General features: G+C 40.7%; 1 protein-coding gene across 16 annotated transcripts in view; it reads right to left on the reverse strand.

Annotated features, from left to right (window-relative positions):
* Positions 1–25,729, reverse strand: part of nrxn1b (neurexin 1b) — a 144,242-nt gene that overhangs the window by 26,744 nt on the left and 91,769 nt on the right. For 12 of the 16 annotated variants that reach the window (XM_067422133.1, XM_067422132.1, XM_067422128.1 and 9 more), the window contains one exon: positions 11,292–11,473. In XM_067422133.1, the coding sequence (XP_067278234.1) occupies positions 11,292–11,473 (182 nt within the window). Of the gene's footprint in view, positions 1–11,291; positions 11,474–20,008; positions 20,683–25,729 lie in introns of those variants that run through there. The other 4 variants (XM_067422134.1, XM_067422137.1, XM_067422136.1 and 1 more) reach the window with 4 other exon arrangements.

Here is a 25,729-nt window from a genome sequence, read left to right on the forward strand (position 1 = left end):
ACTTTAAAGGACTGCTTGCATGCGATTTGACTTGTGTAACTTTAGTTAGTGTGTAATGTCGCTGCTTGAGCATAAACAGTCTCTGCAAAGTTACAGCGCTGAAAGTTCACTGCAAACGGAGATATTGTCTTTTAAAGTTACGGCAGTTTATTGACTACAAAAATGTCCAGTTTGGACTACAACGAGCTTCTTCCTGGGTTGGTGACATCATAAACCCTCGCTAGTCTCCGCAGATGTGACTTCTGCCCGTAATGGGAAGGGGCGTGGCCTTAACCTGTGCTTGGCCCTTCAGCCAATAAAAATACAGGAAACTACATTTGGCCATCTGACCAATCTAAGACCTAGGGCTGTTTCGAATGCCATTTTTTGAGCTTTGAAGCTTAGGTGGGTGGGGCTAAATATATAATAATAGTGTCGGTTTGGATTTGTATCATCTTTCACGACTTCACGTTTCGGCATCGTAAATGTGTTGTGGCAGACCCAGTGGAGTGCAGTGTTGCATTTGGTGCAATATGATCAGGTGGCAACCATTCTTTAAATATTAATAAACATTAATAATCTTTTAAATAGAACAGTTTCCGGTACGTATTACACGGGCAGGTTTATGCTCCGAAAACCGACAGCGCACAAGTGATACAAAACACAAAGTCTGTTGAGAGCAAGAACTTTAATAAGGTATTAATAACGAACCTTTCTTTAAAACAAATGAATCCCAAAACAGAAATTAAATTATTAACACACAGTGATTTCAATGAACTGTAATAAATAAAGAACACGGTAGCATGCTTATAAACAGTTGAATAAGAATAAATGAATTGTTTTTAAAATGACACAAAATGTAATATCTATTACAATTAGTTTTATTCTATATAAGGGATTTATTTTGTCTTATTCTGGCTTTTTGTTAATTTAAATCTTTAATGCTTTTATTGAAAGCATGTTGCAGTGTTTTTTTATTTTATTTATTATTATTATTTCAAGCATGAGTGAGAATGAGTCCGTGACGGAAGTCACGTGTTGAAAAAAAATAAATATTCGAATCTCAAAACTGAAAATCGAATGCCACCTCACCGAACGAATATTCGATTATTCTAGTACAGCCCTACTAAGACCATTGCGTTTTCAGAGGGAGGGGCTTCAGAGAAGCAGGAAGCAGACGAGCCGCTCAAAGCACAGACAGCGGTGTGGAATAAAGGGAGAATAGAAGAAAAATACGGCGTTTACAAAAAAAAGAAGTATTAAGACATGATATACTGCGCCCCATAAACACAATCAAGCCTAGAAAAAAACACAGAACCACCGCTTTAAACAGCCTTTCCTCTTTCACACACACAGCCCTGCCATAGACACACACACACACACACACACACACACAAGCTCTCAGATGCCCTAAAGGACGATATATCTCAACAGCTGACGTCTCGCTCACACCTGTCCCTCCGCTGGACAAACACTCTCCAGTCACAGCAGCAGAGACGGGGAGCAGTCATCATTTAACCATAGTTCTTATCTCATAACACGGTCAAACACAATTCTATAAAGGAAAACTTCACCCAAAAGTGTGTGTGTGCGTGCGTGTGTGTGTGTACTTGTTTATATTACATTGACCAAATGTCCCCACAATGTAATATAAACCTGAGATCACCAGCCAGTGGTTCTCCCAATGTAATGGGCTTATAAACATATTAAATTATGTTTTTTGAAAATGTAAAAATGCAGAATGTTTCCTGTGATGAGAAGGTTTAAGCGAAGGGGCAGTGTGTGTGTGTGTGTGTGTGTGTGTGTGTGTGTGTGTGTGTGTGTGTGCGCGCATGTGTGGTTCAGGTATTTTAATTCCCGAGCAATAGAGATGGATGAATCATTAATAATTTAACAGTTCTGGTTCTTATTCCATAACAATTTCAAAAACAATTCTTTAAAGCAAAGGCTGACCCAAAAGTGGTCTTCTGTCATTATTATTCATCCTCATGCAGTTCAACAGCACTGTTACTTTTTCTTCTCTGCAACACAAGCGGTGTATTTCAGAAGAATATGTCAGTATCGTGCTGCTTTCACATCCATTTGAGAAACGATTGTAATACAAACAGTAAATGATCAACATTTACAGTGAAACAGTGCAGAGCCCGAAGCAGACACAGCAAATGAACACATCCTGTACCGCCCAAGATGGCTGATGGATTTGAACTCCCAACACCTGAAATCTGATAATGAGATAATTCACGCCAGTAGAGCGGCTAGCGGAGCATCATCTCAACACTCCCGAAATAAATCAGGAACAACGGACACACCAAATGGAAAACACAGCCCACTTTACAGAATAGAGGCGTCTGTAGAAAGAGCTCCAAAATAGCGTTTAAAGGGACAGTTCACCCAAAGATTCTGTCATCATTTACTCGCCCTCATGTTGTTCCAAACCTGCATGAGTTTCTTTCTTCTGCTGAACACAAAAGAAGATATTTGGAAAAATGTTTGTAACCAAGCTGAAAGAACAACCATTCACTACCATAGTAGGGAAAAAATAGAGTAACACTTTATTTTAAGGTTCAGTTATTAACTATTAACTAGTTGCTCATGCATATTACCAGGATATTGTCTGTTTATGAGCACTTATAAAGCTCCTATTAATGCCTTATTCTGCATGAGCTTATTCTACATCCCTTAATCCGACCCAATATCCAAACTTAAACGCTACAAAAACTACCTTACTAACTATTAATAAGCTCCACTGTGTGATATTTTCCCCCATCTAGTGGTGTAAAGGTATATGACCATCCAGTGATTAATAGTTTCTGTTCCTCTCAATTTCGATTTCGTTTCAACTCCTACGGTGGCCGATTTAGTCATGGCTTCCAGTTCGACCTCTTCGATGACTGTTGCTTCAAGTGATGAGGTTACTTTTGGAAACTATTATAATTTGCAGTTATTTAATTTGCCAAATGATCTATGATCAAATTAATCTATGTAAAATGAATAATAGTTTTACCTTTTCGTTATTTTTAACCAGTTCATTGCTAACATCAGCTATCAGGTTCCCAGACGAATGCGAGCTAATCTTAGTAAAGTAACTTTTATCAGTGCTATCGTTATTCTGTATATTGTACGACACCACTAGCGTAAGGCAAACAAATTATAATGCAATTAAAATATTAATCTCATGTTATCCGTCATAGAACACGGATTTATGTTATAAGGTAAACAATACTTTTTCATCATTGACGCGAGGAAAACTATCCTAGACGTCGTTCTAGTGTTATGCTCAGCACACCATGATATAATTAGCCAAGCAACAATAAAACTTCCAATATACACAAATAGGCTGAATTAATATTACCTGTCGAGAAGAAAGCAGGCAACGTCGGCGTTCTTTTTAAAATCGTTGCTCCTCATGAGCTCTTTCCATCTTGGAAAGGCCACTCCAATATTTACTTTTGTCTTGTTGATTTGCCCGTTGCGTTGCCGTCTTAATTCTCTTTTCCGCTTCCTTGGCGACTCTGATACATATCCCGCAATGTTACTAGGTCCCCGACCCGGGTCGAATTCGGTAATCAATTCCGGGACGTGGTTGCTTTCACACAGAAGGCGACCCGGCAATGCTCCGGGAATATTGCGGGTCCGACGTGCAGTGTGAAAGGGGCTTAAGAGTGATCCTCCATCATCATATAGCAGCCTCAAGCAATCCTCCTCTTCACATTCGACACGGTGCCATCGAGTGTAAAAACGCGAAAGGCGAAGCTCTAATTTACGGGTATGTCCCTCTTTGGCTACTGTACTTTCAAGATGGAGGAGCAACATGGCGACCGGCATTCGAACCCCTCACCCGTATGTGTTTTCAACGGCATATTATAAAATTATGAGAATACTTTATTACTTGAAAGAAGTAAATATACATTAATGAGCACATATATTTTTGAAAGAACTAAGTGATTTTAGCTAAGAATAAACTAAAAAAGTTACACAGTGTAGCTTTAATAAGCAGTAAATTAGAAGTTTAATGAGGCAAAAGTCGTAGTTATTAGTGAATATGTGCTCCCCATAGTAAAGTGATACCAAAAATATTATAGTAGTGAATGGTTGTTCTACCTGCTTGTTTACAATTTTTTTCCCAAATATCTTTTTTTGTGTTCAGCAGAAGAAAGAAACTCGTACAGGTCTGGAACAACATGAGGGTGAGTAAAGGATGACATAATTTTCTTTAATGTCCCTTCTGTCCAGAAATGCAGCCTCCACTACTCCACTACCTGCGTCAGACTCTCTGTTCTCTTCTAGGCTCTGGAATCGCCAGTCATCTGTAAATAAAGCAGACATATTCTGGCCTCTGCTTCACACTGAGCTGTGAGAGTCCTGGGATTGACAGACCTGAATTCGACCTCCGCTGCTCTCTCTGACAGCTTCTCATTCCCATTGGGTTTGGTACAGGTCTGCTCATTTGTGACAGCTGAAGATATTCAATGCATCCGATGTGTCTTTTGAGTTTCCTGCAGTTGTGACACTTCCTATAAAACTCCACATTGTCGTAATTAATCGGCCCATGGGTCAGCTGGGCAACTTTCTAGAGGAACTGGACGTGCTACTTGTGATCTTTGGCGATTCAACATCCACCTGCAGAAGCTTTATGGGCAGTTTTCAGCCTCATTTGATCTTGGAAGGCTGAGGTACTCACTAGGGTTTGGGTCTGTTCACATTTAACCGGTGCCGGTTTCCCTCAATAACTGTGCAGAAACTGTAAGTTTCTGACTGTAACGATGCAGAAGTGAGGAGTTCACCACTTCTAGGAGATCTGCTTCCAAACAGTTAAACACACTTTTGAAAAAAGAAGTGGGGACTGTGTCTTCTAAAATTCACTATTGTGAAATTTGTATAAGCAAATGTCACAATAAATGTATGTAAGCAGTTTATGTTCTTGCCTTAGAACCCCAGTGAGCGAGATATAGGGGGCGATAGTGAGAAAACTCACTAGAACGATGCAAAGCAAACATTCAATTCCGGAAAGTATGTATACAACAGGAAATGAGAGAAACATTTAGAAATGAAACTGTTACAGTAGACTTTATCCATTATTGATTTATCTTTTTATTCTCTGAAATTTTCTGGGGACGCCTTAGAAGCTTCTGGAGGAAAACCCCTGCCCTAAATCTACCCGATAGTGTTAACAAAAGCAAATGGGACAAAAATAAGATTGTATCCGTGTCTTTTTAGCTTGTGTTTTGAATTTATAGCATATATACTCACAATATTCCTCATGTATTTATTAGGGCTGTGTATTGCCAAGAATCTGGCGATACAATACGTATCATGATACAGGGGTTACGATACGATATATTGTAATATATTGCGATATTTATTTTTTGTGTTTTTGTTTTTTTATCATTTAAAAGAATAAAGAACACAACCATATGCCTAAAACACGAGACAAAGTATTTTATTTAATTAATGCATCATTGTATCATTTACATCACTAATCACTATTTTGTGTAATCTAAGGAAAGGGAAATGTAAAGGGACTGCAGGATTCTTTATGTGTGTATGTTTTAAAGGTTCACAGTATAGCAGTGGCTATTTAACAACAGAAAGTGCAGTCCATTTCATGACTGAATGACCGTTTGTTTTATATTTAATACTGTAAAGCTGTTTTCTATAAAGCAGTCTATTGTATAAAGTGCTATTTCAAGTAACGTTACTGAACTGCAGAGCAGGTGCATCCATATCCACATCGCTATGATTCGTTCTCCTGCCACCGCTGTCAGTTTTGGAGTGTGTTTATTTTGTTACTGAGAGGAAAACGTGCAGTCTATTCTATCGAAACGCTTCTCAGCAGCGCGGGTGACGTCAGGATGTTAAGCGAGCTCTCTGTTTCAATGTGTTTCCCGAGTATTAGATTATAACTTCGCCTATTTTGCAAACAAAATGATTCTTGTCGATTTCCTTAGTGGCTTCTTTTTAACTGAAGCCAACATGAGTCCACACTTCAGCTCTGTGTACTGCAGGAGCGGAATAATGCTATCGTCTTGAGAGCTGGGTTTGCTAATGTAAACGCTAGTCATGCACGCACTTTTACCTTGCGCTTCTCCGGCTCCGCGTCAGTTATACGTTCTGAGATAACACTGCCATCTAGCGGTTGGGTGTTATACAGTCTGTGGTTTAAACCGAACACAAAGCCACGAATCTTGGATGTAAATAAATAAATATATAAATATCGATACAGCATTTTTGAGAATCGATACAGTATCGCCAAACATAATATCGCGATATTCACGTGTATCGATATTTTCTTACACCCCTAGTATTTATACACTCTAAAAAATTCTGAGTAAAAAACAACCCAATGTTGGGTGAAATATGGACTAACCCAGCGATTGGGTTGTCTTAAGCAAATATTTAACCCAACCACAGGATTAAAACAACCCAATCACTGGGTTAGTCCATATTTGACCCAACAGTGGGTTAAAACAACTCAGCATTTTTTAGAGTGTAGCATACTCACAATATATACTCATGTATTTATAGCATATATACTCACAATATATACTCATGTATTTATAGCATATATACTCACAATATATACTCATGTATTTATAGCATATATACTCACAATATATACTCATGTATTTATAGCATATATACTCACAATATATACTCATGTATTTATAGCATATATACTCACAATATATACTCATGTATTTATAGCATATATACTCACAATATATACTCATGTATTTATAGCATATATACTCACAATATATACTCATGTATTTATAGCATATATACTCACAATATATACTCATGTATTTATAGCATCTGAGCAGACATTTGCAAACAAAAGCTTTACTGATGTGACGCCAGTCTATTTTACAGTAAACACTTCATAATCCGTCCAAAACAGGCCAAAGAAATCTTGTCTAAGCATTCTTGCGTCTGACATTTTATGTAGTGTATTTGTGATATTATAGAGCCTATAAATGTTAATCTGCAGTTGAACACAGAGGTTTAATATTCACAGACACTAACAGAATAAACTCCCAATCCTCGGCTGGATCCGTGGCTCGTTGAAATTAAACAGCGTTTTTCTGAGGTAAATTATTCCAGGATTATTCCTCATGGTGTAAAGTACACTAAACGTGATGTGTTTATTCGAGTCGAAGCGGGACATCGACAGACATCTCTCTCTCTTCAACAGATTACATAAACACTAAACATTTGCTTTCGGTTTGATTTGCATTATTTAATCCCTGACATTTCAACGTTTCTTTAGACGAATGTCTCATGTTTGTGTGGCAAGTATTCACTAAGTTACAGTTCATTTGCTGAAGAGAATCAGATTAGACTTCAAGAGAGAGAGAGGCTGCAGATCGCGCATCATGTTGGTTTGTGTTATTTTAGTTTTTATTGTGCGTGTACACAAATAAAAGTAGAAACTTAATAGATTGTAATGATGTTTAACACTTGCCTGTATGACCAAAATTGACAGAGTATTTTGAGTCTCTTTCACATCGACAAGAAAAAAATTGAGTTGGTCACACCGGTGTGATTGTTGACCTCTAGACTATCTATATTTCATAAAGCGCTATATAAATAAATAAATGTGACATCCCTATTACACTGCAAAAAATGCTTTTCTTAGTATTTTTGTCTTGTTTCTAGTCTAAATATCTAAAAATTATTACATTAAGAAACATTTACTAGATACGTACAAATTATTGTTTTGTTTTGGGAAAAAATAACTCAAAATGAAGAGAGTTTTTGCTTAAAATAAGATAAATAATCTGCCAATGGAGTGAGCAAAATAATCTTGTTTTCTGTTTGAATTAAGATTATTTTTCTCACCCCATTGGCAGATTATTTATCTTATTTTAAGCAAAAACTCTCTTCATTTTGAGTTATTTCTTCCCAAAACAAGACAATTATGTTTGCTTGTCTAGTAAATACTTCTTGTTTTAAGAATTTTTAGATATTTGGACTAGAAACAAGACAAAAATACTAAATAAGCATGCACTATTCTAGACAATGTTTCAAACTTTGTATTGTTAGCATTTCTTTTGTTATTGCCTCCTTGTGATGAATCGCATTCCACATTGTAAGTCGCTCTAAATAATAGCATCTGCTAAATAAAAGTAAACGTTGTAAGCAGCAGAAATCTTGCTTCTTTTGCAGAATTGAGCTCTGCATCACGGATCATTGTTTTCCTGTTTCTAGTGTGTGGTTGTATGTGTTAAATGTCCTGGGTCTGCATTTGTTTTGCTGCGTGTTTGTGACGTTGTATTACTTCTATGGCCTCTGATACAAACGGAGGTATATTATTTCTGTAAACTCATACGTGACAAGGGTGCATATGAATATGCTTCTGTGTATCTCTGCTAAAAGTGTTTCTGTTTGCTCGCTGATGTGGACGTGGCATTGACTGCATGTGAACACTGAAGGAATGAAGAGTGGTTTCCGACAGTATAAGCATGGAAGAGTAAAAAGCCTGAGTTGTTTAGATCAGTAGATGACAGTGTTTGTATAGCTGCCAGAAAAAGACTGACTGAATCTGTGCTTCACAAGACAAAAAAATAGCCAAATCTATTAAAATGACCATGTTGAAAAGTGTATGAATCCTTGATTCTTAAAGCTCCACTGTGTAACTTTTTTAGTTTATTCTTAGCTAAAATCACTTAGTTCTTTCAAAAATATATGTGCTCAGTAATGTATATTTACTTCTTTCAAGTAATAATGTATTCTCGTAATTTTATAATATACCATTGAAAATACATACGTGTTGAGTGTTCGGATGGCGGTCGCCATGTTGCTCCTCCATCTTGAAAGTACAGTAGCCAAAGAGGGACATACCCGTAAATTCAAGCTTCGCCTTTCGCGTTTTTACACTCGATGGCACCGTGTCGAATGTGAAGAGGAGGATTGCTTGAGGCTGCTATATGATGATGGAGGATCACTCCTAAGCCCCTTTCACACTGCACGTCGGACCCGCAATATTCCCGGAGCATTGCCGGGCCGCCTTCTGTGTGAAAGCAACCACGTCCCGGAATTGATTACCGAATTCGACCCGGGTCGGGGCTCTAGTAACATTGCGTGTATCAGAGTCGCCAAGGAAGCGGAAAAGAGAATTAAGACGGCAACGCAACGGGCAAATCAACAAGACAAAAGTAAATATTGGAGTGGCCTTTCCAAGATGGAAAGAGCTCATGAGGAGCAACGATTTTAAAAAGAACGCCGACGTTGCCTGCTTTCTTCTCGACAGGTAATATTAATTCAGCCTATTTGTGTATATTGGAAGTTTTATTGTTGCTTGGCTAATTATATCATGGTGTGCTGTGCATAACACTAGAACGACGTCTAGGATAGTTTTCCTCGCGTCAATGATGAAGAAGTATTGTTTACCTTATAACATAAATCCGTGTTCTATGACGGATAACATGAGATTAATATTTTAATTGCATTATAATTTGTTTGCCTTACGCTAGTGATGTCGTACAATATACAGAATAACGATAGCACTGAGAAAAGTTCCTTTACTAAGATTAGCTTGCATTCGTCTGGGAACCTGATAGCTGATGTTAGCAATGAACTGGTTAAAAATAACGAAAAGGTAAAACTATTATTCATTTTACATAGATTAATTTGATCATAGATCATTTGGTAAATTAAATAACTGCAAATTATAATAGTTTTCAAAAGTAACCTCATCACTTAAAGCAACAGTCACCGAAGAGGTCGAACTGGAAGCCATGACTAAATCGGCCACCGTAGGAGTTGAAACGAAATCGAAATTGAGAGGAACAGAAACTATTATTCACTGGATGGTCATAAACCTTTACACCGCTAGATGGGGGAAAATATCACACAGTGGAGCTTTAATCCTGTGTGTCGTTCCCTGATTATCTCCACAGCTGTGTGTATGTGTGTGTGTACTTGTTTATTATTACATTGTGGGGACGAAATGTCCCTGAGATCAGCAGCCAGCGGTCCCCACAATGTAAATGGATTTATAAACATACTAAATTATGTTTTTTTTTTAAAAAGTAAAAATGCAGAATGTTTCCTGTGATGGGTAGGTTTAGGGGCTGTGTGTGTGTGTGTGTGACGCACGCCGGCACGCACGCACACACACACACACACACACACACACACACACACACACACACACACACACACACACACACACACACACACACACACACACACACACACACACACACACACACACACACACACACACACAGCTGTGGATCATTTAGGAACGACACACAGGTTTTTCTTGTGAACTGTATGTAAACATCTTTTATGCAAAATATCTTATTCAGGACAGAACTAAATAAAAAATAACATGCGTTTGTATGATCTCTCTTTTTTTGTGTGAAAATTATTCACATTTTCACAGATTGAGCAAGCAGTTCACATAGTTTTTTAGTAGCTATATGCCTTGCTTTCTTGTGTAAATTACCCCGTGCACATTAATAAGAGGATCTATAAATCTTTCTCAAGGTAATATTGGAATATTTTCATACAGCTATAGTGCTTCCTCTGCCCATCAGAAATGCACCAACGTTGGGTCATTTTAAAAGGTTGATTAAGACACATTTGTTTAAAGCAGTGTTTGCATGCGATTTGACTTGTGTAACTTTAGTTAGTGTGTAATGTCGCTGCTTGAGCATAAACAGTCTCTGCAAAGTTACAGCGCTGAAAGTTCACTGCAAACGGAGATATTGTCTTTTAAAGTTACGGCAGTTTATTGCCTACAAAAATGTCCGTTTGGACTACAACGAGCTTCTTCCTGGGTTGGTGACATCATAAACCCTCGCTAGTCTCCGCAGATGTGACTTCTGCCTATAATGGGAAGGGGCGTGGCCTTAACCTGTGCTTGGCACTTCAGCCAATAAAAATACAGGAAACTACATTTGGCCATCTGACCAATCTAAGACCATTGCGTTTATCAGAGGGAGGAGCTTCAGAGAAGCAGGAAGCAGACGAGCCGCTCAGAGGACAGACAGCAGTGTGGAATAAAGGGAGAATAGAAGGAAAATGCAGCGTTTACAAAAAAGAAGTATTAAGACATGATATACTGCGCCCCATAAACACAACCAAGCCTAGAAAAAACACAGAACCACCGCTTTAAAACTAAGTTTTTCTCTAATTATTTGTTGTATTGCTATTGTTTTTTGCTTGTTTTGTTTTACTGTAGCGCTTTGGGTTTAAGAAAAGCGCATTATAAATAAAATGTATTATTATTATTATTATTACTAATACACTTTTTGATTTTCAATAGAAAATGAAGTTGAACAGAGAAGTGTTTCACTTACAATGTGAAGTTTGAGATAGTCTCCGAGGCCAGAGGAGCTGTTGACCCGCACCAGGATCGCTTCCTTTAGCTGTGAGCTGAAGCCCATCGCCAGCCGGTCCGCTCGCGTGCTCGGGCGCTCATTCGGTGGCCACGTGTATGTGATCAGACCGCCATCCCTCCCAAATATATAGGTGGTGCCCGCTGCAGGAGACACAGATGTGCAAACACACATTTGATTATGTTAATTAATTAGATTAGTCAAAATAGATGATTAAAGGGTTAGTTCAATTTAAGGGTTAAATCTTCATTTGTGTTCTCCTGAAGAAACACCTACATGTTGATGCCCTGGGGGTCAGCAGATAAACATCACAGGCTCATTTATGGCTGAACTATCCCTTTAAATCATCATATCCATAGATAGGACAATGGAGAGAATTTAAAGGGTCCTGCAATCCCTTTCAGATGCCTGTAGAGCGGCGTCTCCCCCTCCCCCTCCCCCTGACTCGAGGTTGCCAGATTGGCTGCAGGATCAGCAGAACGTTTGTAGATCTGCAGCTGTGGTAACTAGAGCAGATCTGGCAACCCCAAACACTACTGACTTCGTGATTGGTCGATAGGTGGAGGGCGGAGCTTCAGGCCAAAACACAACATGACATCATCAACATCAGCTGAGCTGCAACAACAACTTTATAAAGACAATATCCTGCCGGACTACTGTTGGCAGTGATAGAAGTGTTTGAGATTAACATGATTTATTGATGTCTAGAGACATATCAGGGCCATTTTATAAATCTTAAAAGTTTTTTAAACTTTTCTGAGTACTAGATGCAGCAGTTTGGGGTGTGACTGAGTGTGTGTAGTGTACATCGTAGAACAAAACATCTAAGTCTTGTAAAGTTATGTTTACCACAGGCTTTATTTTACTCATAAATCGAAAACCCCCATTATAAAACCCTATAGGAAAATCAAAGGAAGGCTTCCAGGTTCTGACGTCGCCCCACTCTATCCCAGCCTCACTTCCTGTTGAACTGTATAGAACTGAAGCATATTAATGCCCGCCTCTGGTCTTAATTGGCTGATCAGCGTCTCTTAGCCCCGCCCTCACACACTGTAGTCGTCTCTGAGACTGGAAGAGTTTGGTTGGTGTTGTTCATGTGGAGAAGATGCGGTTTCCTGCTGAGATTAAGACAGTCAAACCCACGCCATCGTTACTGTTCGTATCACTGAGTGTCAAGAGCTGAGATTCAGATATGATAATGAGCATTTGCTTTCTGACCAATCAGAGAAAAGCAGCTCTCAGAGAGGCGGGGTTTAGAGAGCCTGAATCCATGATGAGAGCGTTTCAGACACTGAGAGAAAAGAGCTGACGCTGCAGTGGATATTATGAGGGAAATAATCCAAAATTCACATCCTGTTGGGTCAGTTTGTCCTACTTTATTCTAGGGTTAATCATCAACAACAACAAAAAACACTCTTTCACTCTGTATTTGTCTAATAAGCATTTGTTAATGCAAATATCAAAACCTTGTGGCTTCTTTCATTTGTTCTCTTCTCTTTTCCCCCCAAAGTCGCCGACTGTGCTTCTCAACAGTCGCTCTAATCGCTCCAGATGAGCACAGAGAGAGGAAGAAATAATCACTCAGAGGAACTCAAGCAGAAAAAAGAAGGCGAGTGTGAGAATCAATCCTGCTATTATTACCAGAAGAATGCACAGCATACATCAAAAGATAACAGATGTCTCCCCGTTTTATGATATACTGTACGTTTGTAGGATTGAAGGTAAAGTAATGAGTTTCGATTCCTTACTGAAAAGGCCATGTGTGTCTGCAGCTATAGTCCGGTGATTGGTCAGATTGATTTGGTCATGGGGTCAATCATAGGATAAAAGAAGATTATGCTTTTGTGCTTCTGCTCCTGGGCAACAGGTTTAAAGGCCAGTCATAGAGACGCTGGAGCCCAGAGAAACACGCTGGATGGACAACACACACTGCAGCTTATTCTGGCCTAGATTTGACCACTGACATCACATAACACAGCCAGTTTTGATCTTTTGTGTCATTTAGGAGTGGAACATACACTTCTGGTCATGGAAATCTAGTTTATTTGCTGCTAAGCACCACAATACTTCACATCAGAGTCCTACAGAGTTTTACCTCTATGGTCAATGATCAAACGTATCTTTATATACGAGCTCAATGCAGATTAAATATAATGTTAAAAGCATTGGATAAATATATTGTCGTCAGGTTAGATACTGATAATTATTCACTCAAACCCCTTTATCTAAACCTCTAGACTCACACATCCGCCATGTTTGTAGTTTTGCACACTTTTTATCCGTGTTTGTAGTTCTAATTGAATCCTCGTCCAACACGCAATGGGTTGTGGGTAATATCAGCCGTTATGGATCCGCACTTCGGATTCTGACTGGAAAAAGGAGACAATTCATGTAACTTATGTTACTTATCAAACGAAATCCGATCTTCATCTTAAGCCCTATTCGTACGGTAAGTGTTTCTCGTGGGGTCGTAAGGTGTTTCCATCATTGACAGGGAACAGCATACATTTAAACGTCTGTGATTTTATTGGCGTCCGAAATCCAGAATGTCAGTGTTTTTCTCCTACCACCTGTATAAAAATCCCCGACCCAATGACCTACTTTAGACAAACACAAACACTGAGGTGGTGCGGTGATTTAATTGCCATCCGAATCCACATCTCTGAGTTCTCAGGAATACAGTCCCTGACAAAAGTCTTGTCGCTTATCTATTTTTTAGAAATACCTGATATTAACCTGACTTTTAATTAATTCATTGGTGTTAGAAAAAGCTCATATGAAAAGCTAAAACCCTCCCAAATGATGTTTAATGCACTGAAATAAATAATTTTCACAGAAAAAATATTTATCATTTAATCAAGACAGAAAGCTCAAATTTTGGCAAGACAAAAGTTTTGTCGCCTATACAGAAATTGAACAAATTTACTGCAAATACAAAAATATGTCAGCAAATTAAGTTGTGGTGCTGTGAGATCCAAATGTAATATCTTGTATGACTTCCATGAGCTTGAAGGACTGCATCCATGCGGTTTGGCAAGGATTCATACAATTTATTGATGAAGTCTTCAGGAATAGCTAAGAAAGCAGTCTTGCATGCCTCCCAGAGTTCATCAATATTCTTTGGTTTCGTCTTCCATGCGTCCTCTTTCATCCTACCCCACATATGCTCAATGATGTTCATGTCTGGTGACTGGGCTGGCCAGGAGCTTCTTGATCTTCTTCACCTTGAGGAACTTTGATGTGGAGATGGAAGTATGCGATGGAGCACCGTCCTGCTGCAGAATTGGGCCTCTTTTATGGTTGGGAATAAGAGGTAGCTAAGATTTCTTGGTATTTTAGACTATTGATGTTGCCTTCCACCCTGCAGATCTCTCGCACACCCCCATACTGGATGTAACCCCAGACCATGATTTTTCCGCCACCAAACTTCACTGTTTTCTGGGTGAATCTCGGATCCATTCAGGCTCCAGTAGGTCTCCTGCAATATTTGCGGCGACTGTGGTGTAATTCAACAGAAGATTCATCTGAAAATCTACCTTCTGCCACTTTTCCAGCGCCCATCCTTTTAGCAGGCTGTGGGCCTTGGCAAATGCCACACGGTTTTTCAATTGTCTTTTGTTTAGTGCTGTCTTCTGGGCACTGATTCGACCATGGAGGCCATTTCGAGACAGAATCCGACAAACTGTTCTGGTTGACACAGGGACTTCAGGTGACCAGGTCTCGTGGAGCTCTGCTGCAGTGGAAAATGGGCTGGCCTTGGATTTTCGAGCCAACAAACGGTCCTCTCGAGCAGTTGTCTTGCGGGGTCTGCCTGACCTGGGCTTGTCAAAAACGTCTCCAGTCTCTTCAAATCTTTTTTTTATCCTCTGTACTTGACGCTGAGACACATTGAAGGTGTCTGCCATATCAGCAGTGGATCTGGTCTTCAGCCTCTTGATAATCAAAACTTTAGTCTCAGGGTGAATCTTAGGCATGTTTGCAGAGGTCTAGTTGCAGTTGATGTGAAGGTCTAGCGTACTGGGGTTCTTTTTATACACACTTGAGACCTAATTGATCCATTATTAGTCACAGGTGAAGCTCATATGACAAGGCGACAACACTTATGTCTTAGCAAAAATTGACTCAATGGGCTTTACCAAGCTGTGAATATTAGAATACTTTTTGAAAGTTTAGTTTTTCACTGAAACATTATCACAAAAGCTGGTGGGATTAAAATGAGCCATTTCTTGTAAAAAAATCTTGATTAGAAATATATTTCAGCGGCACTTTAGGTCAATTTGTACACAAGCGACAAGACTTTTGTCAGGGACTGTATATCTTTTTAAAATTCACTGTTTATATCCTTTTTGACCCCTGCAGAGCACCGTTTTGCTGCGCTTCGCTGTAACTCAGATGCATTGTAAAGACTTTTATTACTGAAATGCTTATTTTCAAGAGCAATATATTTCATCACTGCTTAAAAAATAAAAATAAAAGCATTTAAACATTTAAAATGGGGCGTTATTACGGTAGCAATTATTATGTTAAAAATAAATAAGTATTTTTAACATAAAAAAAGTAAATAAGAGGCTGTATTCACTTATTTCCACTCATTTCCATGTGGAATAAAATGACATTCTTTATTTTGAGATAAAATACAAGACAAAACTATTTTAACTATAATGTGCGTCTATATATCTTCCTATTTTTGAACAGATTTAAATAATTAAATAATAAATAGGATATTTTTTTCCTTATTATTGAGAAACAATTACTGTCCGACTAGGGCTTACGCCACAGTTACAGGGTGTGTGTCGAAAATGTTGTGAGGTCTCTAAAGCCTTTTAAGCCAATAATGCCCTTGTTTTAATGGCTAAAAACATGATACAAGTTTGAGTTTAACATAAAACGAGAACCACTACATCAACAGCATCTTTAACTGAACAATTATTCACAGAGCAGGCTGGAAAAGTAAGTGAACCCTTGAATTTAGTGACTTTAAACTCCTCTTTTAGCAGCAGTCTTTTAGTTGCTCATAAGACTTGAGGATGAATTGCACTGATTGATGAACAGCCAGGTCTTTCGCAATGGCTGTACCAGCTTAATGCCTCTTCTACGGTCCCGTGGAAGTTGTTGGGATTGAGGCATGGTTCACACTAATCAATCTCTCTTGAGCAAAACAGATTTGTCAGTTACCAGACTTTGTGTGCCAGAAACAAACACATCGCACACAACATCAGAGGAAACATGTAGATTTAGGAGAGATGCAGTTGGCATTTATACGGCTAAAGTCATAAATATTGCTCGGTTTCGGGGGCGTTTTTGACATTTGTGTATTTTATCAGTATTTGCCAGCAGTTGTGAAGGCTTGGAGACATGTGTCGAGGCGGTGGGTGACTCTACACAATCCTATTAGTGTGGATTAGAGCGCAGCTTCCTCACGCACCGCTGCACTGCTCAAGGTGCCGGATTGTGCATCAGCAGGAAAAAAAGCAGTGACATTGCTGACTTCTTTTTTTTCTTTTCTATTTGCTAATGGATAAGACTGTCTCACAGAGGATTTATTAGCTTGTAAACCTTTCTAGCCATGTCTGTCGAAGGATCCAAACATTAGAAACCAGTGACACGTTTATTTTTAACAGTGCACCTGATCATTTTAATCTGCATATTTCTGCACCAGTTGTTTTATTTATCTGTTACAATGAGATGTTTACATGACGCAAGCGAACCTCTTGACTCCAGTTTACATGCGATTTTCATTATTCTGATTATTCAGTATGATATGTTTTTTTTCTTATTGCTTTCATTCATACACTATATTAGATGATTGCCTTTACATGAGCTTTAATGCCATCCCATAGTTAATCCGTGGGGTTTAATATGGAGTCGGCCCACCCTCTCTAACAGCTCCAGCTCTTCTGGGAAGGCTTTCCTCAAGGTTTAGGAGTGTGTTTATGGGGATTTTTGCCCATTCTTCTAGAAGCTCATTTGTGAGGTCAGGCACTGATGTTGGACGAGAAGGCCTGGCTCTCAGTCTCCGCTCTAATTCATCCCAAAGCTGTTCTATCGGGTTGAGCTCAGGACTCTGAGCAGGCCAGTCCAGTTCCTCCACACCAAACTCCTCATCCATGTCTTTATGGACCGACGCTTTGTGCACTGGAGCGCAGTCATGCTGGGACAGGAAGGGGCCCTCCACAAACTGATCCCACAAAGTTATGGACATAAAATTGTCCAAAATGTCTTGGTGAAGCATTAAGAGTTCCTTTCACTGGAACTAAGAGGCTAAACTCAACCCTTAAAAAAAAACCCTTAAAACTTAATCTTACATTAATAAAAAAAAAAAAAAAAAAAAAAAAAACCCTCTTTCTATTTCTCCTTTCTCCTTTCCTTTTCTGGTCTTTGCTACTCTGAGCAGTGTACAAATCTTGGTATTTAGGGCACTTTTTGTGTTTCGTTGCCTCTTCTTGACGGATCGCTTCCTGTTCTCCTGAGTTGTAAGTCGCTTTGGATAAAAGCGTCTGCTAAATGCATAAATGTAAATGTTAAAAACAACCCACTTCATAATCCCCCCTCCACCAAACTTTACACTTGGCACAATGCAGTCAGGCAAGTCCCATTCTCCTGGCGATGGCCAAACCCAGACTCGTCCATAGGATTGTCAGACTGAAGCGTGATTGGTCGCTCAGAGAACACGTCTCACTGCTCTAGAGTCCAGTGGCGGCTGCTTTACTCCACTGCATCCCACGCTTTGCATTGCTCTTGCTGATGTAAGGCTTGGATGAGCTGCTCGGCCATGGAAACCCATTCCATGAAGCTCTCTACGCTGTTCTTGAGCTCATCTGAAGGCCACAGAAGTCTGGAGGTCTGGAGCTGTTGACTCTGCAGAAAGTTGCTGACTTGCTGACCCTCAGCATGCGCTGACCCCCCTCTGTGAATTTACGTGGCCTAACACTTCGTGGCTGAGTTGCTGTTGTTCCCAATGACTTCCACTTTGTTATACTCCCACTAACAGTTGAGCGTGGAATATTTAGTAGTGAGGAAATGTCAGGAATGGACTTATTGCACAGGTGTCAGCCTATCACGGCCCCACGCTTGAGTTCACTGAGCTCCTGAGAGCGACCCATTCTTTCACTAATGTGTGTAGAAGCGTCTGCAGGCCGAGAGCTGGAGTTATACACCTGTGGCCATGAAGAGATCGAACACCTGAACTGAAGTGATTTGGAGGGGCGGCCCAATACTTTTGCGAACTTAGTGTGTGTGCACAGCACAGATGATGAGCTCACATACAGCAAGTGTGTTACTGGACACTGTTTTAAACTACTTAAATCAAGTGAAAACTCATTAATGCTATTAAATATTTACATGTCTGTTTATCGAGATTAAAGTCGGCATATGCCACATATTTTACTATGATTATAGCTTCTTCGATTATAAGTGTAATTGCATAAATTTGATAAAAATATTTTATTTACATGAGGTAAAGTTTAATAGCAATATTGACATTATGAGGGTGCAGGTGTAGTCAATGTAATGCTAAAAGTATGTTACTGAAGGATGAGTGTCAGCAACCATACTTAAACAGAAACAAAGCAAAGCAAAGCACTACTGTGGCACAGTATGCACTCAGTGTCTACAAGATAATGGTACTCATGCGGATAAATCACTTCAGGTAAACATTTGATGTCCCATAAAAAAAAGTTATGGGTAGGTAGACTCAAGTATGGACTACTTAATCTGTTTAGTCTGTTCTGGGATATAAAAAGTGCTTCAAGACCAGACGCGCACTGTGGAGCTGTAATTATTCTGTTATTGTTTTCTATAATGGGTCTATAAATCTAGCCCACAAATCAGCACACCAGAAATAGTACTTGCTTTGTACTTAAAATTACACAACATACAGTTTTTGTGTTCTTACAAATAGAAGCCGCAAGGTTTCTCAGCGGTTATGTTTAGGGAATGGATGGGTTAAGGGATAGAAAACATGATTAACTCAGTATAAATATCATTACGTGAAAAGTGACTCGATTGGTTGTTTTGCCATTTCAGCAGGATTGTAAAAACACTTCTGTCCAATCAGCTTACATCATGTTTAATCCACCGACACACAGGCATAACATGTCACTGAGAGTCGTGTGCGATTATAATGTAAACTAATTTAGTACACACGCATTCTGACAGTCACAATCAAATCATAAACTGGAGTTACGGTGCATGAAAACATCAGACATCTCATAACTACTGTCACAACACTTACTGCATTCATCCACGATATGTATAACTCATAATATGTCCATAATTAATGTGACAACTATAGGGAATCTGTGTAAACTGTATGAATGAACATCATCCCTCAGATAAAAATCCATGCTGAAAAGCTCAGTTTTGAGAAAAGCTCTGTTTGCTAAATTGAATATTGTGTGATCTAAAGCAACAGTCCCTGTTCTTTTTGCTTCCACTGTCACAGCTCAAATACTCCTCTAACTTATTATGCTCTGTGCATTGCATTGTGTGACTCTTTAGATGTGTCATAATCTGATCCAGGGGGAAATGTGCTGATGCAGAGACTGAGGGATGAGGCTAATCAATGCGATCACGGATGGGAGATGCTGAATGAGAAACAAATATAGCATTGCAAATGCCCTTCCATGAGTTTCAGCGCACTGCATTGTGTGTTTGTGCTCTATATTGCTGCTACCCACCATGTCCTGCCCGTAGAGACCCAGGTGATCTGTTAATAGTGAAAGGCACAGTGTGCTGGTTGGTGATGTGCGTTTGATGTGTCCTCGAGAGGACGTCCGATCCGGCCGTATCGCCCAGTGAGAGAGCTGTAAGGTACAGGGCGAGGCAGGTAGCGGAGGTAAGGGTCTCTAAGTCCGCCCGCCTCCAACCACCCAACATCTTCCCCGAATGAGAGAACGCAAAGAGCCACAGGCACTTCAGCGCACCTGCCTGCCCATACTCCTCACTTACACACCTTCTAAAAGAGGAAGCACTCTTGTCTTAGTCCTCTGTAGTTAAGTCTTAAATCCAAGCCATTTAAGATCAAATCCAGCAAGGAAAAGAGTTTTCATAAAATCAGGATAAGCAAACTCCAAACAACCAATTACTCCATGTAGCCAGAAATCATGACTTAATATCCTTGGGAAAGCGGGAAGACATCAACAGAGGCGTTTTCTGAATTCGAAAGCGTTTTCTGAAATCAGAATTTCTGCAGTTTTTCGACTGAATGTTGTCTTCAGGAGGAAAAATCCCCAGAAATCCATCCACAGCTGGCTGAGAGCCTCCAACAGATGGTGAGAGCTTCATTTACACTCTTTCCCGAGGACAATGTTAACTGTTCTCCATAGAGAGAGAGAGAGAGAGAGAGAGAGATCTCCCCACACACCTGCGCAAGCTGCGTTTCCAGCTACAAGACATCCACAGAGCAGCTCCAGAGGCTGTGCGAGAGCGAGAGAGAGAGAGAGAGAGAGAGAGAGAGAGAGAGAGAGAGAGAGAGAGAGAGAGAGAGAGAGAGAGAGAGAGAGAGAGAGAGAGAGAGAGAGAGAGAGAGAGAGAGAGAGAGAGAGAGAGAGAGAGAGAGAGAGAGAGAGAGAGAGAGAGAGCGGTCGGGGGGGAAAGGGGAGGAAGAGAAGAAAAGAGAGGGAGGGGGAAGCTCTAGCCGTGGAATCAGGGCGCGAGAGCACTGCAAATGTTCAGCCTAAACACTGAGTGCATTGCAGAGGGAAAAACTGGGATGTGTGCTTTGTTTCTTCTTCTTCTTCTCTGATTAAAACCATAAATATCTGACTTTCGCTTGCCAGCTTCATTTAACGTTTAAAAAAAAAAAATCTTTCCAAGTCTGGATTCATCCCTCTGAAAGTAGAGCGGGGGATTTTCAGTGGAGGCACTTCTTGCTCGCACCAACTTGAAAGTTGACTGCCATACGTCAACTATCTCTCCAGATGCTCCATCTACTGCCCAACACCAGGTGACGTCAGTAGCAGCAAAGCTCGCTGCATCTGCACTGCACATAAAGAGCCGTCTGTGCAGCCGAAGCAGCAAGGCGGACTTGGCCCTCGACTGCCGTCCTTTGGGAGGAAGTTGCTCTTTCAACCACCACAAAAAAAGAAGCACACACAAAGAAAAGGGCTGATAAATGTGTGTCTGTGTGCAAGCATGCCTCCCTGTGCAGATGTGACTGGTGCTGATGAAAGCAGATCTCACAGTTGCGGTTAATATGTATGTGCTATGTATTTACATACATACATACCAGAGCCCTGAATATAACTGCATTTGTCAGCAAGGCGGGAAAATGTATTGGGAAGGGAATTTAAAACTGATTCATTTTCAGAACCAGATTAATTTTATTTTTTTTGTGAACAAATTTTATAACCAAATGTTTGATTTTGTTACATCTACATTCACACATTCACAAGTAGTATGTAAACATGTAATGTATATTTTTGAATTCAGAGGTTAACATTCAGCATGCTTTTTAAGGACTAGTTCACTCAAAATTGATCATTTATACAAACCTGTAAGACTTTCGATCTTTGGAACACAAATAAACATATAATAAAATGTGAGAGAATTCTGCCCACCCATTGACAGTTCTTGGAAGCTCAAATGTGATGCGTAACACGAGAATGAACCTCATTGGTTCTCGCTGAAGCTCAAACGTGATGCGTAACACGAGAATGAACCTCATTGGTTCTCGCTGAAGCTCAAACGTGATGCGTAACACCAGAATGAACCTCATTGGTTCTCGCTGAAGCTCAAACGTGATGCGTAACACCAGAATGAACCTCATTGGTTCTCGCTGAAGCTCAAACGTGATGCGTAACACGAGAATGAACCTCATTGGTTCTCGCTGAAGCTCAAACGTGATGCGTAACACGAGAATGAACCTCATTGGTTCTCGCTGAAGCTCAAACGTGATGCGTAACACGAGAATGAACCTCATTGGTTCTCGCTGAAGCTCAAACGTGATGCGTAACACGAGAATGAACCTCATTGGTTCTCGCTAAAGCTCAAACGTGATGCGTAACACCAGAATGAACCTCATTGGTTCTCGCTAAAGCTCCAACGTTATGCGTAACACGAGAATGAACCTCATTGGTTCTCGCTGAAGCTCAAACGTGATGCGTAACACGAGAATGAACCTCATTGGTTCTCGCTGAAGCTCAAACGTGATGCGTAACACGAGAATGAACCTCATTGGCTCTCGCTGAAGCTCAAACGTTATGCGTAACACGAGAATGAACCTCATTGGCTCTCGCTGAAACTCAAACGTTATGCGTAACACGAGAATGAACCTCATTGGTTCTCGCTGAAGCTCAAACGTGATGCGTAACACGAGAATGAACCTCATTGGTTCTCGCTGAAACTCAAACGTTATGCGTAACACGAGAATGAACCTCATTGGATTTCGCTAAAGCTCAAATGTGATGCGTAACACGAGAACGAACCTCATTGGTTCTGCTGAAGCTCAAACGTGATGCGTAACACGAGAATGAACCTCATTGGTTCTCGCTGAAGCTCGAACGTGATGCGTAACACGAGAACGAACCTCATTGGTTCTGCTGAAGCTCAAACGTGATGCGTAACACGAGAATGAACCTCATTGGTTCTCGCTGAAGCTCGAACGTGATGCGTAACACGAGAATGAACCTCATTGGTTCTGCTGAAGCTCAAACGTGATGCGTAACACGAGGAAGAACCTCATTGGTTCTGCTGAAGCTCAAACGTGATGCGTAACACGTGAATGAACCTCATTGGTTCTCGCTAAAGCTCAAACGTGATGCGTAACACGAGAATGAACCTCATTGGTTCTGCTGAAGCTCAAACGTGATGCGTAACACGAGGATGAACCTCATTGGTTCTGCTGAAGCTCAAACGTGATGCGTAACACGAGAATGAACCTCACTGGTTCTCGCTGAAGCTCAAACGTGATGCGTAACACCAGAATGAACCTCATTGGTTCTGCTGAAGCTCAAACGTGATGCGTAACACGAGGAAGAACCTCATTGGTTCTGCTGAAGCTCAAACGTGATGCGTAACACGAGAATGAACCTCATTGGTTCTCGCTGAAGCTCGAACGTGATGCGTAACACGAGAACGAACCTCATTGGTTCTGCTGAAGCTCAAACGTGATGCGTAACACGAGAATGAACCTCATTGGTTCTCGCTGAAGCTCGAACGTGATGCGTAACACGAGAATGAACCTCATTGGTTCTGCTGAAGCTCAAACGTGATGCGTAACACGAGGAAGAACCTCATTGGTTCTGCTGAAGCTCAAACGTGATGCGTAACACGTGAATGAACCTCATTGGTTCTCGCTAAAGCTCAAACGTGATGCGTAACACGAGAATGAACCTCATTGGTTCTGCTGAAGCTCAAACGTGATGCGTAACACGAGGATGAACCTCATTGGTTCTGCTGAAGCTCAAACGTGATGCGTAACACGAGAATGAACCTCATTGGTTCTCGCTAAAGCTCAAACGTGATGCGTAACACGTGAATGAACCTCATTGGTTCTCGCTGAAGCTCAAACGTGATGCGTAACACGTGAATGAACCTCATTGGTTCTCGCTTAAGCTCAAACGTGATGCGTAACACGTGAATGAACCTCATTGGTTCTCGCTGAAGCTCAAACGTGATGCGTAACACGAGGATGAACCTCATTGGTTCTGCTGAAGCTCAAACGTGATGCGTAACACGAGAATGAACCTCATTGGTTCTCGCTAAAGCTCAAACGTGATGCGTAACACGTGAATGAACCTCATTGGTTCTGCTGAAGCTCAAACGTGATGCGTAACACGTGAATGAACCTCATTGGTTCTCGCTAAAGCTCAAACGTGATGCGTAACACGTGAATGAACCTCATTGGTTCTGCTGAAGCTCAAACGTGATGCGTAACACGTGAATGAACCTCATTGGTTCTCGCTAAAGCTCAAACGTGATGCGTAACACGTGAATGAACCTCATTGGTTCTCGCTGAAGCTCAAACGTGATGCGTAACACGAGAATGAACCTCATTGGATTTCGCTAAAGCTCAAACGTGATGCGTAACACGAGAATGAACCTCATTGGTTCTCGCTGAAGCTCAAACGTGATGCGTAACACGAGAATGAACCTCATTGGTTCTTGCTGAAGCTCAAACGTGATGCGTAACACGAGAATGAACCTCATTGGTTCTCGCTGAAGCTCAAACGTGATGCGTAACACGAGAATGAACCTCATTGGTTCTCGCTGAAGCTCAAACGTGATGCGTAACACGAGGATGAACCTCATTGGATTTCGCTAAAGCTCAAACGTGATGCGTAACACGAGAACGAACCTCATTGGTTCTCGCTGAAGCTCAAACGTGATGCGTAACACGAGAACGAACCTCATTGGTTCTCGCTGAAGCTCAAACGTGATGCGTAACACGAGAATGAACCTCATTGGTTCTCGCTGAAGCTCAAACGTGATGCGTAACACGAGAATGAACCTCATTGGTTCTCGCTAAAGCTCAAACGTGATGCGTAACACCAGAATGAACCTCATTGGTTCTCGCTAAAGCTCAAACGTGATGCGTAACACGAGAATGAACCTCATTGGTTCTCGCTGAAGCTCAAACGTGATGTGTAACACGAGAATGAACCTCATTGGTTCTCGCTGAAGCTCAAACGTGATGCGTAACACGAGAATGAACCTCATTGGTTCTCGCTGAAGCTCAAACGTGATGCGTAACACGAGAATGAACCTCATTGGTTCTGCTGAAGCTCAAACGTGATGCGTAACACCAGAATGAACCTCATTGGTTCTGCTGAAGCTCAAACGTGATGCGTAACACGAGAAAGAACCTCATTGGTTCTCGCTGAAGCTCAAACGTGATGCGTAACACCAGAATGAACCTCATTGGTTCTGCTGAAGCTCAAACGTGATGCGTAACACGTGAATGAACCTCATTGGTTCTCGCTAAAGCTCAAACGTGATGCAAAACACGAGAATGAACCTCATTGGTTCTCGCTGAAGCTCAAAGGTGATGCGTAACACCAGAATGAACCTCATTGGTTCTCGCTGAAGCTCAAACATGATGCGTAACACGAGAACGAACCTCATTGGTTCTGCTGAAGCTCAAACGTGATGCGTAACACGAGAACGAACCTCATTGGTTCTCGCTGAAGCTCAAACGTGATGCGTAACACGAGAACGAACCTCATTGGAGAGAATGAACATGAGAATGAACCTCATTGGTTCTGCTGAAGCTAAAACGTGATGCATAACACGAGAATGAACCTCATTGGTTCTCGCTGAAGCTCAAACGTGATGCGTAACACGAGAATGAACCTCATTGGTTCTCGCTGAAGCTCAAACGTGATGCGTAACACGAGAATGAACCTCATTGGTTCTCGCTAAAGCTCAAACGTGATGCGTAACACGAGAATGAACCTCAT

This window comes from Pseudorasbora parva, chromosome 17 (genome assembly GCF_024679245.1).
Source record: "Pseudorasbora parva isolate DD20220531a chromosome 17, ASM2467924v1, whole genome shotgun sequence".
NCBI classification, from domain to species: domain Eukaryota; kingdom Metazoa; phylum Chordata; class Actinopteri; order Cypriniformes; family Gobionidae; genus Pseudorasbora; species Pseudorasbora parva.